Source organism: Tribolium madens, unplaced genomic scaffold, assembly GCF_015345945.1.
Source record: "Tribolium madens isolate multiple individuals breed KSU strain unplaced genomic scaffold, Tmad_KSU_1.1 Scaffold_96;HRSCAF=242;Tcas5.2_LG5, whole genome shotgun sequence".
NCBI lineage: Eukaryota > Metazoa > Arthropoda > Insecta > Coleoptera > Tenebrionidae > Tribolium > Tribolium madens.
The window spans coordinates 7,540,080-7,557,292 of NW_025401068.1; the positions used below are offsets into that span (position 1 = coordinate 7,540,080).

Genomic DNA, 17,213 nt, shown 5'->3' on the forward strand with positions numbered 1-17,213 from the left:
TTTTGAATTATTTGCAAATTTTTTTATACTCATGGGTATTATTTGAATAATTTTGTGTTAATGTAAATTCAGTTTCTTCTTTAGTATAAATTCAGCTATTCAGCATTTTATCTGTGGCGCATTTTTTACAAAGACAAATAAAATATTTTAATTTGTTCTAAAAATATCTTTTTGCAGATCTTTCAGATTTTTTTTTGGAATTGATTTGGTATTTTAATGTTTAGAGTTTGATTTGGCCAAAAGTGCAATGATTCACCAAAAAGTACCATTCACAAAGTTTGCGAAATTGCTAATGGTTTCGTTAGAACGTCAGCAGAAACAAATCTCGATGAAGCTTTTAATACTTGTTGAGTTGTTTAAAGAGTGTGCTTATTAATAACACCGTCGAAACGTATCAAGTATACATATTAGGTACTAGAAACCCCGTGCATGAGAAGTAGTTCACACGACCTCAAGTTTGAGTGTTTGACCGACTCAAAAATTAATTAGGCATCGATTAGAGAATCGAATTCAGTTCGTCTGTATAAGACGCAGAAGAAGCAAGAGCTGCGCCTCGGTCAAAGGGAGCGTTTATTATTCATTATTCAAGACAGTATCAGATTTATTTCGAAACAAAATGATTGAATCGTGAATGAAATTCCCTTATGGATCGGCCGTCCATTGGTAAACTCGTTCCAAAAGCTGGTATTTATAAAAAATAACCGCGTGTATTGAGCCAATCAACATAATAGTCAGGTACTTAACGGGACATGAGAGGGCTTTGTGTACTACCCTCTATATACTTTCCCGTTTTTTACCAACAGGTCCACCCAACAAGTATATTGGCGATTGTTATTAGATTTTATTGTCATGTGTGCAACTTGTCAGGSCTGGAACTTGCTAGCTGTGATTTATTGTTATATAAACGTCGGTTTTTTAGTTGCTTATGAAAATTTGCATTAAAAAAACGCTCAAAGGGCGAAACTGATAGCTTTCTATACCCATAACGAGGGTCAGTGACTTGAAGCAGCAATTTTCCTGTTGTCAAAATTTCCGGACAGTTGGTCTATAGATTACCTGATGGACGAAAACGTCTTGGCCCCCATCGTCYGGGGTTATGAAGCCCCAGCCTTTCGCTACGTTAAACCATTTGCATTTCCCCCTTCGAAGACCGAAACTAGCTTCTGAACCTCCTTGGCTTGCACTTCCGCCTTCGGATCCTGCAAAAATTACCATGTGATTAGCTAATTAACTTAACTAGAACTTAATTAAACACCGGAAATTTGAAATAGAACGTTCGCGCTCTGTGTATAATCATCATCTACATAATAGATGACGATTACGATAGTTGCAGATAGGCACTATTATCTATTCTCAACTAGGCGTCTAAGCCGAGTTTATCAAAAACGGATCTTTTTCGGGGAATTTTTTGACTAAACTGTTTACACGAAATAAACTGTAAGAATAGCTAGCCATATATATGTACAAAACTGCATATCCAGTCAATATATTTAATAATTTTTTAATCTTAGGGATTTTAAATAAATCATTTTTTTTTGATATCTGTTTATAAAGGTGTAATAAATTACAATCCTTTTAAAAATTTTACAATTTTGGATGGGATGATCTTTTACTAGCTCTTTTTGCAAGTAGTTTTTTTAGATATTAGGAAAGTAGTTCAGAATGTCAACTGCTCGTTGATGTACAAAAGCAATGAAATAAAAAATATTAAAGAAAAGAAAATAACGAAAGGATTAAATTGTTGTTTCTACGCCAACGCTTTTAGAGTTACCATATTTTTTACCACTTTCTGCTATTTGAACTTCGATTATTATCTAAAATTTCGGGCGCCATCAACTGAATACACAAATTCAACAAAACCTTTCTAAGTATTAAAAAATCCTAGATTAAACCGGAAATGATAAAAATATTCAAAATATTTGTTATGTTCCTGATTCAAAACAAATATTTTCTTCATTCTGGTTCTTATCACCAACATTCCGTTATAACGTTAACCCTTTTTGCGATTTAAGTGAAGCAACCTGTGTGTAGAGGTTTAAAATGTGGGTCAACAAATTAAATGAAACATTATGTCGCTGTAAGTAATTCTAAAAATGTATTTATTTTATTACAAGGAAACATCTTTAACATGCATTTTTTTTTTCAGAAAAGGTCTTTCAAAATTCAACTTAAGTTTATTTTGATTTTCTAATAACAGCCATGGTTAGCTAAAAGATAAAACCTACTCTTCTAATACATAAACTAAAACAATAAAACCTGAGTTTCAAAAAAATATACTTTTAGCCGACTTAACATGTACATACATTTTAACCAAGAAAATAATAACACAATTTTTACTCTTTTCGGTTCTTACATTCTATTTATTTCTCTTTTATATAGGAATTGTTTAGAAATTTCAGTGTTGAAAAAAATAATGTCAGAGACCGCGCACTAAACTTTACTTTTAATAAATATGGTATAAAAATATCAATTTTGGTCGATTTTTGTACTGAGATCAAAACTTGGACGATAATTTTTCTTGGATTTATTATTTAAAATTAGAAGTTCTGGAAATAAAAAATAGAAAACATGTTACTTTGACATTACAAAATTCAAAAGTTTGCCGTTAATTAATGCTAACTCTTTGTGGTTTACAGTGAAATGAAAACACAAAAATTTGATTTTATAATTGCAATTATTTTTTACGAAATTTGTAACTTAAAATTAATATCTGAAGATGATTTTCTATGAAATGAAATGGATCGTAAATGAGAACATTTTAAACCTCTTGAATTTCTACAAAACGAAATTTTTAGAAACATGACTCACATATTTGTTTAAATAACTATTAGGTAGTTATTCACCTTCAAACAGTAGTTTTATCAAAAATGTTTATGAATATTTAAACACTGTTTTATCAGTGTCTTTTACGATATCTTCATTTATACCCAAAATAAGGTAAAAAAAGTATTCTAATAAATAGACCTAATAAAATCTATAGTAAAACTGAATTTCAGTTAAGCTTAGAAAGCTTTTTTTTATAAAAATGAAAAGTTACAGAAAATATTTTTGAGCGACCCTGCACTTTTTAGAATCAGGGAGTGACATAAATTGACCTTCTAAAATATTTTTTCTATTTGTAATCGCATTAGTCATAGAATATCTGAATCAAATAGGAAGCTGTTAGTGATATTAATTAAATTTAATTAATTAACMGACAATTCAAAACATTCTGCGAAATTTTAGTCATCTTCAGTTTTCGGCTATTTTTGCGGTAGCAAAACCGTTTGACGCTCGCCAAATTTCGTCTTTTTTCCAAATCATAGGGGATGTCATTAAAAAAAACAAGTTTGTGGAAACTGCTCCACATAATCATAACAATAGCCCCGAGATAGAATCCTAGACAGGATACGCAGTCTTGAGTATTTTCGTAACGTCTAGTTGGAAAAAATTGGTGAATAAAATACACGTTGAAGGAGCGGTTATATTTTCCCGCGGTTACTACAATGGCCCGTTTGAGGATGCAGCCGGGCCAGTACAAGGGTTGCTTGACAGGGGTAGTTTCCAACAATACCTGCCCAAATATCTAGTTACCTAGGACAGTGGCGTGCAGGCGATTTTTGTCCTCGYTYWATTTTTTGAGGAATTTTACCSAAATTTKCTGCTTCGAAATTAAAATAATAGASACAATGGGGGCAGCATTTTTAATYTTTCCGTTCTCGGGAAGTAATTAGGTTTATATATATTGTCGCGGTTGCATCCGTAGAAGGCACTCCAATGGTACGACCGGGTCGTACCTTCGGCGTCTTAAAATAGATTATAAAGTGCATTGAACGCAGTTTGGGTTAGAAAGCACCCTTCACAGACCCGGGACATTTCCCATGCCATTTTCGACCTGCCGAGTCGCGTCCCCCATGSCACAGSACCGGCAAATTTTCAAATTCGTGCATTCGGCCGAAGAAATTATCTCTAATCTAATTAAATTAGCGTGTRAAGGTGAGAGAATTTGTTGTGGAATGTCCTCAATCGTCGGTGCAGTTATTACAAGATTTCACAAATTGTTTACCAATAATTTAAACCAACTTTCCATAGAGCAAGGTCGTCCAAACACAAAGAAAATACAACCAAATCGATTTAAATGAATCACAATTAAAGTGATTCATTGTCATTTATAATATTTCTCTGGACGCATTACTCACGCACAAATTTKAAYTTTCTACGAATTTTTTAATCATATCTTAAGTCGAATCACCTGCCGGAAATGCGTACCAATCGATTTTTACCCTAGCACATCGTTATTTTTTTAACTAAACCCTGTAATTATCGCTCGACTAAGAAAACATGAATTTATAATCGTATTAATAYCAAATTTGGCACAGTGCGTAACGCATTCCTAATTAACTAATTTGGGGCAAAATAGCTTCCGACGCTTTTATTTGCTTAATTAGTGTTAAAAAATGTTGTGAAAAGTGTCGAGCGTTGGACATGTGGCGCTTTTAGGGCGGTCTTCGAAGGGCCACATGTTCATTAATCCGAAAATGATCCGAAATGAAATGCTTCTTTCCGGAATAATGTATAACGAGAGGGTTAGAAATTCGAATAGAGGCGGAATGGTTGTGTGGTAAACAACTGCGTTTATTGGTGTAATGTGTAAACAAAACAAAGTACGAAATGCGCATAATTTAAAATAAAGTGTGTCGAAGGTTATGTGAATTGACGTACCTTTTCCATTTTCCAGCTCACTCTCCATTAACGCAAAAATACGAAACAATCAAAACCAACAAATGGAACAACTAAAAGGAAAAAATTTTCTAAACCATAACGTGACTACATTTCGGAATGCCCGAACTCTTGGACTTCTAGATACACACTACCGCTCTAGGAATGAAGGAACCTTAAAAAACATCCGGGCCAATGAAAAGTTCGCCTGATGCATACTATTTCTATTCTCCCTTCTATCCGATTTTCATAAAGCACAAATTGCCGTGGCCTACATCAAGTCTTCTTTTTACATAGTTTACTATGATAGAGTTATGTACCATTCATAAAATTCCTCGACTTACTCGTGATAAACTCGGACGCATATCTTTGATAATTATGCTAYTCGGAAACAAACAAAAATAAACACGRGCCTGTTGATGTGCTACCATTTGCTCGGTATTTTACTACCGAATACATGCACACACTTTGTTTTGTCAATTATGTTTTGCGAAAATACGCGCCGACTTCTATGGGACAAAACAACTTCTTATTATTTAATCAGATTACATGGAAGAATTCTGGAACGTTAATTTATTTAACCTTTGAATATGCGTGCATATCGTGTGGTCCACCACACGGTCAAAAAGTTGCATTTCCTTAAGATAAAGCTTTATTCTTTTTTTTAATAAAAATTAATAATAATTTTTGTAATCGCATTTAATYTTATTTTAGTGAAATATAGAAATYATTAATGACTATTTTGTATTTTGTTTAAACCACCTCAAAACACAGTGGGGCCTTTTAGGAATATGTTGTCAGAGTTAATGATAATTTTTAATAACGAGAAGTTAGAAGTTATTAAAAATGAGTGAGCTTTAATTAACATAAAAAAATAGTAGGAGTATTATTTTTTATAGATAGGCACTTTAGAATACAAGGGCTATTCAGATAGAAATCTACCTAACTATGAATTTAATGAAAATTTAATTTTTTCACCGTCAATACATTATTTTCAACCTTTCTTCAAATGTACCACTATAAAAAAAAATAGTTATCAAGAATAACAACTAACTTTTCATTTGATTCAAATCTTCTTTCCTAACAATCTTCTTTTAATATATTTAAGTAAAAAGAAGTCGATAGATAGTTTTTGTGTGGTATCCTTATTTTAAATATAACGTTAAATTAAAATCTGATTATGGAAAATTTAGAAGGATCAGTGCAACAAATTAGATATTAAGATAAATATTTTATTTTTTTAATAAATGTTTATTATTATGTTTGCTTATAAAAAATAAAGAAAGTAAAATGTTTGAGACGTTTTATTAAAAAAAATATAATACTGTTGGGATTTTTATAACTTTATTAATTTTCGAACTTGTAAAAACTTTTTCTTAAAAGCTTCATAACCGTAAACTTGTCAAAGTTTAACTCAATCAAAGTTTTAAACTACTTAGAAGTTCCATTCCTCCACAAATAATTAACAGTTTTTATCCAGTTTGCAGTTTTCAATAACAAATGATACATTTAATCAACTTTTTAAAATTTGAAAAAATATTCTTTGGGCTTTGGGGTAATGACTTGCATAGGCCAAAATTAAATTAACTATAAATAAGCAATTTCCTGTTGCCTTGCCTATCAAGTTAAATCTTTGTGAAGCACTGAATACTAATATAGMTTTTATAGCAACTAAAAATATTAACAAAAACTTAATACTTCTTATTTTTTTCATTTAMATATTTGTTGTTYCTACATCATCTTATCATACCTATAATGACCATAGTTACAAAATTGTTTTTTTGCTAACAACAATCTTATTCAAATGCKAGAAAAACGGAARTACATATTGTAATTGATTGAGATGAGAGATTTGGTGTCGTTTATTCTTGCAAGAATAAGTTTYTCAGCACCTCGCATTACTCATTTCGGGGAATTTGAAGGTGAAATTAACTTCTACTKAGGTATTTTAATGTGTAGGAATTCGTCAAACGCCGATTGCATATAATTCGTSCCTCTTAATATTCATCAATCTCTTCCTACGTGATGAGTAGATAAAACTACTAACAAAGCCTGTTTTCGGCCATTGTAAAATGGCCAAGTCGTCCCTTCACCTCCCTTTATTAATATTTTACGGTATTGATTACACACCCTCGCTGAAAATTCGCATTAGTGACGTCATAAACGACGCCGAATATGATTGGTGGTTGCCTAGAGACGCCCTATAACTTGTAATGGCGCACCCCCAATTTATAACTCCAAATTATATTAAACTGTTTGCAAAAAATAAAAATAGACTGTGAGGGAAACAACACAAACACTAACGTTATTTTCGCGTTAAAGGTTGCTCGTAAGGGCATTTTTCATCGGTATTTCAATTAAATTTCAATTTATAGGAAAAAGAAACTGGTCGTGCGTTAAAGACATCTCAATTCATAAGATGAGAAGAAAGTGTGAAAGGAAAATTTATGGGTTTTTCTTTTRGAATTATAAATTTAGACATAAAGTTGAGACCTTTTTTGTAAACAACAAACAAGTTGGGATTCCACGTCATCATAAAATTGAGATATGAATGAMACATATTATGGTCGAATGTATTACGAAATGCATCGTAACTGATATGTTATCTACCACTGAGTACCGGCTTTGATAAACGGAAATGCATGGCTCCATATTGGAAAACTTTGGTAGAAACGGTAATAAGTGTGTTACTGCGTATTTTGCCACTTTATAGGGGGTTAACTATGGATGAGAAACTAGGATCTAAAATTTTTCTTTTTTTGATAAACTGTACGGAAAGATATGGATAAAGGATCATTAGCACGTGGATTTTATGGACTTCTTAAGTGAATAACTTAGTAAATAATTTTATCAGTTATTTAGTTCCAAATCAGAAGGATATCAAAGAGATTTTTTTAATTATTAACAAAATAAAAATACAATGATCATGGAATTATATTTTTTTAGATTCAAAATAAGTATAGAAAGGCTACATTTTTATTAAAGCTATACAGCCAGTACACAAAATTTTAAGAATCAGTTTTAAAGTTATATCCAGAATTGAAAACAAAGCAAATAATATTTTATATTTTTTGCGTATCAAACTTTAATAAAACTTAATTTTATTTTTTTACTACGTTATACCGGTCCTGTACGTAGGTATCAATTTTCATACCAATTTTTGTTGTATGAACATGGAAATGTTCATAGAAACATCGTTATAATGTACCTATTTATTATACCTAATACATATTAGGTATATCCAAATTATTAAAAAGATAGAATACAACTTAAATGAATACTTGTATTGCTTTTACAAGAAAGAAAATATAAGTAAAAGTCTAACGAAAATAAATTGTCCGCTTTCTGCTCATACAAAAGCCATCTGGACGAAAAGACGTGCAAAAAACAATAYATGAGWAGCTTTTTCGCTTTTATATTTTGAGATATCTGAGAAATTTTCGTAATTATACTTACAACCTACATTCTTTGTTTCATCCTAAAAAATGTTTCATTTCAAATACGATATTATATGTCATTTTATAAATAACTTTGTAATATAAATTTTGAAGTACTTTTCTTATGAAACGAAAATATGACAAAAGATTAGTAATGTATATGTTCTCTACGCCAATGGTCGTTCCAAATGAAAACCTTCCTGTGATAAGGTTGATCTTCGCGTAAAATGACCTGTTTACACCATCAAAATAGCAAACAAACGAGTAGATAAATAAAATAATCGACAAAAATGTCATCACGGATGGTAAAACCTTTAATTTAACCTTTATAATCTAGAGCATCTCAAGAATACGATTTTACAACCCATGTTTTTGCTTGTGTTTTTTCGTGACACACACCGGAAATAACTCTATTATGACAACAACATTCGGGATAAAAAACACATTAGTAACGACTCTGCCAAAATGAGAGAGATGATCCATTGAACCGACATACCAAACCCCTGAAAATGTGTGTGCCGCTCGACGGTGACAAGAATTGGACTAGGGCGATTCCCAGAAATAGACCTAGGCCCTTCGAGTGAAGGTCGAACCGGAATATTTGGACTGAGATGTTATAGAGTGTAAAATTTTTCGTGATGGAAAAATTGAAGTTGAAKTTGAGCWTCKGGAGCTAAAACAGACTTTGCTTTTTAATTAAGCTAGTCCCCTCTGGTCCCCCTCTGCCGTTCAAATTCCAAAGGAAGAATGCACCAGCTTGAAAGTGGCCTACAAATGCGAACTGCACTGGATAAAGCGGCTTAGCTTCATTAAAATTTAAAGCAGTTTTTATTTTATTAYAGWTTGGATATTACAGCACGTCTGTCCAAATAAAAACGGTTTCTAAACTGTTGTTCTGCAGGACAAAACAAATTTTTATTGAGGATCTTTAAAAATAAAAAAGTTTCCTGTCCAACTGACCATAAYAAACCATTAAACATTTTTTTACTTCATCTTAAATGTGTTATTTAATATTTTTCACAGAAAAGCTAGGTTTATTTTTATTTTGGCAAAATGAAAGATTAAGGATGAAATAAGAAACCAACAATTTCTGCATTTGAAAAATTTCTGTTTAGGTAAAACTTTTGTAAGACGTTAGTTTTGAAAATTTTGGTTCTATTTGTTTTATTTTCCAGAAAAAAATAGAAGTTGGATTATTATTTATTTCCCTGACTGTACATTGATTCTCTTTCACGTCGTCTACTCAGTTTATGGAGTGTTAATAATTATTAATAATTAATTGAGTAACAAATTCCCATAAAAGTTGATTGCTTTATCCGCTTGCGCGAGAAAATAAACTAAGAGTTTTTTGATCAGCAATTTCTCAGAAAGACATTTTTACTAACATTTTAGTTACATTTAATTATATCAATATGAAAAAAAAATAGTATTGAAGGAGACATTTTTTCTAAAGCAGACAACAAAAATAAAGGGATTAATATCGATGAAACGTCGAGAAAACAACAAAACTTACCATTATCAGCTCTAGGATGTGACATCTCCACTCCACTGTCTTCATCTGCTGTTACAACCGTCATATGGAACCTTTAAATGACAAAGAAAAAATGCGGGGGTTTAATTTTTCTCTGAGCCGTAACCTTTTGCTTCATAAATCCAAGCAATCCATACATGCGCTCTGTCCTTATAAACAAGTTGTTTAACAGGTATTATAAAATGCCTTTAAAAATATCTTCCACTCTTTCTTGATTTTTTTAAGCTATATCAGCTTACCTTCAAACGTATACTCTCGTATTGAACAAACCCTAACACTTTCACCCACGYCACACAACTCTTAATCTCAGGTACAAAAATTGTAAAACAGCACACACAGGTAAAAAAACAAACACGAGGTATTTCCTACTAGGGCATGACAACCTAACGCCTATCAGTGTAGAGTAGCTACCCCGACCCGGCCGGCACGAGGACCACGCACTAATCTGAGAAACACCCCCACCCTAAACATACGCACGCTGCGGACCCYCAATCTCAAAATACTTGGTGATTTATCTCGAAAGCAGCCCCTTGAAATCCAGCCTTCGCCAAACTATGACTTGGGCGGATTCGCACGCCGGGAAACTCTTGTGCACTTTTATATACGGGGGGTATTAAAACTAATTGGGATTTTTTACTGATAGCGTGAGAGTTTTTACAGCGAAGGTTGTCTCTTCGGGCACGGACTAATTGAATTTTTCTGATAAATGCCCGAGAGGACCAAGAAAAAGACACATCTGAGATGATAATCTTGTCTTAAGATATACAAATTCGCAATCCGAGTATTTATTATTTGTATTTTTTTAAATGTTAAGCTTATGTAAGTACGTAAAAATTTTTTCAGAATAAAATTTTAAGAAGCAGAAATAGTATTTCAAGTTCCTGATGTATACGTATGTACAACTGGTTTCATAAAAAACGAGACAAGCTATAATTTACATCATGTAAAACAGTCAAAAATTTRGAATATAGAAGAACAGTGCAGTATAGTAAGGAGTAAGTACGGTTGTTAAAGGGTCTTATATACCTACTTGTCATAATATTCTAACCTCCCTATTTAAATTCCGTAAAAATCTATAAAAAAAAACACTAATAAAGTGACGTTTATCTTATACTGCTATTGAAACCAATTGTACGTATAAGGATTACAACGTACGTATACCTTGTATAACATTTGTAGGTATTACTGTCATATAACTATGAAATAAATAATAAATACTTACGAATCTAGATCAAGTTCAGAAGTGTCATTGCTCGTTAAATCATGAGCTCACGGAGCGGTAAATTGCTTGACATAATGAAAAAAACAGTAAACATCTTTTAAAAACTAGTTTAATGAAGTTGAAATCGTTCACAAAATGAACGAATAAAGTAGTCTGTAAAGTAGTACTTTTCTGTACTCATATGTTGATAATTGAAATCATAAAATTTACAAGATCCAACTTATTCAGACTTGAATTGATTTAATTTGTGGATATCGAACATCTTTTAAAACAGGGGGGTTTAGGTTATTCTACATATACCGGGTCTCAGGTAGGCTTGGATATAAGGAAATTAACATAGGAAATTAGTTTTTATTTTTTTTCCGGCTGCAGGAGTAACAGAAATCAAAATCTGATTAATGGAGCTTGTAGTGCCCGAAAAGTGTATACTAGGTACGAGTACCTATATTCTGTTCATGAAATGCTTTTCTCATTTCATGAAATTTGATATCTTTTTATGAAACGTCGACACTTATTTCACAAAAGGTCTAGGTTTAAATTTTTTTACGAAAATCTGGATTTCACGTCGGCATAATATAAAAAAAATTATAATAAAGCTCATCATTTAATAATAAATACCCTTCACTAAGGATTTGTCTTTTTTAATGACATATGTGGTGCTTTATAAAATTGAATTCGAAGTAGTGTTTTTTATTTTAGATTTCAGTTTTTATTTAAGTAAGTGAAGTACACTCAGTATAATTTTATGTATTCTTTTTTTTTCTCAATATAACAATTGAAATGTAAACTTTATTTTTGGTGTGCAATGGCCCTCATCACCGTCTTTCTGATGGTTTGATGGCTCATTGAAAGCCACAAAGCCTTCCGGAAGCCGAATTATTTCTCGCTGTGTTCAAACACCGTAATTATATCGACTAGGCTCTTTCTTCAACTGAAAAAAGCTCCCTAAACATCTACGCAAATTATCCGTGTCTTGACGTTCCAATAAAGCGCATAAAATCGCTTTGAAAGCGCATTATTGCAGCAGGAATGGTCGCGGCTGCCGACAAAATGGCGTCCCCCTGTTTTTTATCATTCGCGAATCGCTCTAAAATTTGCAATGGTGAGCAGGAGAGGTCGCGAATAATAAGCCGACTTTGGTGGGAGAGCAGCGGACGAATTGGAGAGGAGGTCGCCGTGTAAACAACCAAATGTTGACTGAGTCGCCTTTCTCCAAAGTGGAAATTTCCAGAAAAATTTTATCAAAATCGTCGGGAAATATGGTTGACGCTAATAGGCGGATCGAACGGTTTTAGGATTTCCGGGAATCTCAGATAAATTATTTTTATTTACTTAGACTTATCTCGCGAGTTTGGGAGAATATGAATTTGGTGTCGACAGGCGGTAACTCCGCCTCCCATTTCCGCTACCCCTCATATTTATCTTTGTATTGATTAACGTGTTTAGAACTGCTCTGAAATAACATTTAAGTGGAGATAACCGCTCTCAACTTGGATTCCTGTTTCTTCATACTCACGACTTTTGCAGGAAAAACTAAAAAGTGAAACCAACAGCGTATCATCATAAGCGTCGTAATTAATAAGTTATTAATTAAGTGTATTTTTAATAATAATTAGGTACAGATCTTTGTTTATTACAGCAGTATGCAAAGTGTACGTTTATTTTTATCATAATAAGTAGGTATGTGTTTAAAAGTCTCGAAAACAACTCTTAATTCGACTACTGGTGCAAAATTTTTAAAAATACTTACGTTTTAATTTAAATTCTTGTTGTGTAGAATTTTACACCTTTGTAAATTTGACTGTATATCTATTTCACTAGTACTTACACTTATGGGTATGTTTTAAAGCTCTGGTGTTCTTATCTTTTACATTTATTTGAATCTTGTATTACTATGATTTGTAATAATAATAATAATTAATAAAAAAAAAATCATTTTTCTATTTCGGTGTTAGAATAGGTCTATTCCAGCACGCAAATGACGTCACTTGCGTGCTGGAATAAGTCGTTCGCGGTAATTTAATTTTAGTGACGGACTTTCTTCACAATTCATTTTCAAATGTGAAAATTAGAATAATTTTTATTTTTTTACAGCTGCCTAAAATTATTCCACACATAAATGTCACCAACCGTCGCAAAATTCTCTAGAAAAAAAAAATAATTTTCGTTTTTTAATTTATAAAATGATATAAAGCGGCGAAATAKRAAAAATAGWATAAAGCACTTGTTGCAGAAGGTTCTTCAAGCACTCATTTGTTCCTCAACTCGCCGCTTCGCGGCTCGTTTCGGAATTTCAAATTTGTGCTTGAATAAATACCTTCTGCAACTTGTACTTTAATATACTATTCTTTATTTTTGTTACAAAACTTACCTTTTCTTTAAGCTTACTTTTTTTTTTACTTAACACTATTAAGTTATTACACTATTAACACTTTTGTACATCATGTACATGTTATAAAGATCGCGCTCTTATACGCCCGCCATCCTTTAGTGCTTATTTAAGTTAGTATTTTTTTTCACTTTTTCATTTTGCTTTGCGTTCTTATTTGCTGTGCACATGTTTTAAAGTTAGCTCTCTTGAGCGCCCGCCATCTTTTATTGCTAATTTGAGTTAGTATTTTAATTTAAATTAGTGAAAAATTGCTGGCTTGAGTGGGGTTCGAACCCTGAACCTACCTGACTGAAAGCGGGATCTTTTAATGTTTAAATTTAATATAACCATACAGACTTACAGAAAATTTGTCAAAAATGTATTTTTTGCACTTTTACATTTAATTTTAATTTTTTTCATTTTTTCGATTTTTGTTAAAATTTTGGGCTATTTTCGGTGCTCGGAGCGGTTTATTGCTAATAACTTTGGAATTATTGACGCTCCTCTTTGTTTGGTACCGTTGAAAAGCAAATTTAATTTATTATCATAAAAAAATATAATTGTCCTACGTTAAATATAGCTATCGAGAAAATTGCTGATAAAGTCAAAAATATCTAAAATATTAATTCAACTATAACTTCTAAACGATCAAGAATTTTACAGTTTTTCTCGACGCCAATCGATTTTTCGGAATATTTTACATACCTATGTATGCATAACGTTTGAGGTACAGTTTTGCCACAATTTAGAAAATAACAATTTAAAAATCACTGTGGGGCTAAACCAATGATATTTAAATTAATTTTTGCAAAACAAGAGTTTAAAAAACCATTGTAGAAAACAAATTAGTAAACCAGTCGATTTATAACTTGGTACTTTCGTAGACTGTATTTTTAAAATGCAAAACACAATATAGATTTATCAACAAAATAGATTTGAGGGTTCATTCATCTTATTTTGTAAACATAGGTATACCCCGTAATCAGCAGCAGGAACAGACGAAAATCTGAAAATAAAAAAAATCATTAACAGGAAATTACCTATAATATTTGAATTTTCGTAAATTTTAAAAATATTTAGTTATGAATGAAAAGTAATTTTACGTAATTCCTCGACTTTGTTACTGTCAACATGCAAAACTTGAATCTTTTTGTAGTATGTAGGTATTTGTTTTAATTTCATTTTGGAAACGAAAAATATTTGACGGTTTTTTCATTGAATTGTCTAAGAAATCACCTGCTAGCTTTATTTTTGGATAAGAATACAGCAAGCTCTGTTACTAGTTTTTTGGAGTATACCACCCAATAGCCTAATTCTAATAAACAAACGTCTTTCGGTCTTCTGAGTCTATTTCAGAATTCCAATTTAAATGATTCTATTTCTCGTAATGTTCTTAACAACTTATTTCTGGGAAAAGCTTCGATCAATGATCCATCAATCGCACACATCTCCCCCAACAAATGTAACAAAAACACAATGATTGACATCTTAAACAATATGCAAAAATCCGTCTAATTGTTTGCCATACGTCAAAAGCACTTAGATTCTCCTTCCAAAGAACAAACGCTCGAACAATACGAACTGTCAATCACCGATCAGGGGTGGTCAGTACAGTGTAACAATAGCTTTCCAGCTTTTCAGAGAATTTCTTACTAGCTCTTGTCGTCGAAAATATGCCCAGATAAAACGTAATGATTTTCGGAAACATTTTTCACTTTAAATTGTCGCATTAATACGCACAGAGTGGCCGATAAAACAACTGCTCCATTAACATATTTGTAACTTTCGGTTGTTTACTGTGAAAAAGAAATTTTTTCGCCCTGTATATTCGGTCCCCCATTTTGCAGTATTGTGCTCTTGTCCTTGCTAATGCGGTGGTGGGTCATTTCAACACCACAATGACAGCAGATGGCCATGGAAGTGACCAGGTGAATAGATGGATTTGGATGCAAATACAAAGATTCAGCTGGATGCAACGCAAAAGTTCAGTAATTGCCATTTCACCGGAATGCCGACAAAATCCGCATCGGGAGATAAGGGCACGAAGTACAGAATTGTGCAAGTCAGGACCACAATGGTCTAGTTATGATTATTGCTAAACAAATTTGACAAAGGAAGATGGGCTTTTCATGTTTTCAGGAAACCACAATGTGTGAGTGGGCTTTGGATCGAATATGAGTGATCACTTTTCAATTGTATTTGTGGAACTGTTGGGCAAGTCGACTAGCTGTCAAAAATTTGGTTGATGGGTCTATTTGCAAGATTAAAGTGCGTAAAGTGTCTCTCAAAATGCAAAATAATAAAAAATATTTGTTTAGTCGTAATAACAGAAACCAACCCTTAGTTTGATTTATGTTTTTCTATTTTTTTCCCACCACCGATAACATCCATAAAATTAGCTGAATGGCAGAGATTAGGATTTGCATGCCCCTATAAAAAATATTTTGATCCCTCGTATTATTCTCACAAAAAAATTCATTGTGTTTCTCCGGATGGATTTGACCGTTGCCCCCTGCACAGTTTTTTTGGTAATTTTTGCAAGGCACGCGCCACCCAATCTGGGGCAAATATTTGACAAAATTGGCTGTTTAATGCAGGAAAGATGATCCGAAGTGGCCGGCTGATGGTCTGGACATCTGCCCATTAATTAGTCAACAGGTCGCCGCTGTTTTCTGGTTAAACTTTTTCGAACGATTCGAAGGATTTTATCTCAATACAGTATCTATCATGAGATTTTGTGGCAATCAATATCAAATAATAATTTCATCTGAGTCATCGGCTGATTTCATTGGTTAAAATTCCCCTCTTTTCAAAATTGCGATTGGTTCGTAAAAAGAGGGTGAAAAGTTTCCCCCTGTTTTTTAACTGTTTTACTTGGACCAATGCCATTATTCTCCACGCTGAAACTTTCTCCGATTTATTTCAAATCCTCGTTTCAGGCAGGTACATTCCGGATAAAAAATTTAGATGTCCGCCTGAAAGAGGTTTTTCTTTAATTTTTCATAAGCACACTGCCACAGCTTATGGCAACCAATTTTTCTTATACATATAGATATAATAAGTATTATCCGCTTATACTTTTTATTAAATTTAGTTTTTATTTCTTCAAGGATATATAGGTAGATACATACATTCATCATTACATATTTGTAATACTTACAAAACTTTGTCATTTTATGTTTTGTAATAAAATTTTCTACTTGCAGATACATAATACGAATAGTAAACGAATTAATTACAATAATTGCTTAATTAATTCTTTACTTGTACCAATTACAATGGACGATATTTTTATTTATTTTGGCCTATCACACGTAAGTAGGAATTCTCTATTTATCAGAAACAATAACTAGGTATTAATTTTTTTGTAAGTGCAACAATACACATTTTAATTTAATTTTAATTTTTAATGAAAATGCTTATTTTACGTAGGGATGTTTTTAAAAACAAACTTTAAGTTATCTGAAAGTTCTGAAACTATTGAAATTTGGTATACCTCAACGAGAAAAACAGCAGAATTTTTTATTAGTTCTTTAGTAGGTATTCATACCTATGTGATTTAAGAACTTACGAGTAGGTTTAGGTATTGTTTAAATAATTACGTACCCCATTAAATTATTTACCAATATACCTATACCATAACTATACAATTAAATTTTTATTTATTATTTATTTTATATTCTAAAGTTCTAAACTTATACAAAGAAGTCAATGCTCTCCCTAGATGGAATGTAGATGCCATTATCATTCTTTTCTTAGAAAAACATCAATATGGTAAAGCGGACAGTAGTGCCACCTCGAGTACAAAGTTTTGACTCTACATAGAAATCTCTATGACGTGTTTGTTTAATTTTTATAGTCGCACTTTTAATTGTTCTTGAATTCGCTTTTTTATATAAAAGTCAAAAAGTGTTACTACTTGTTGTTTGATTAATTGAATTTCAACCTTAATAC

General features: G+C 32.1%; 1 protein-coding gene across 2 annotated transcripts in view; it reads right to left on the minus strand.

Annotated features, from left to right (window-relative positions):
- The window catches only part of LOC123013115 (protein lin-28 homolog), a 14,126-nt gene extending 4,095 nt beyond the window's left edge, over positions 1-10,031 (minus strand). The window contains exons 1-3 of one of the 2 annotated variants that reach the window (XM_044411462.1): positions 9,906-10,031; positions 9,649-9,719; positions 1,057-1,199 (exon numbers count right to left, since the gene is read on the minus strand). In XM_044411462.1, coding sequence (XP_044267397.1) covers positions 1,057-1,199; positions 9,649-9,712 — 207 coding nt within the window. In that variant the 5' untranslated portion in view covers positions 9,713-9,719; positions 9,906-10,031. Of the gene's footprint in view, positions 1-1,056; positions 1,200-4,701; positions 4,831-9,648; positions 9,720-9,905 lie in introns of those variants that run through there. The other variant, XM_044411463.1, reaches the window with a different exon arrangement.
- Between the last annotated feature and the right edge of the window lie 7,182 nt (positions 10,032-17,213).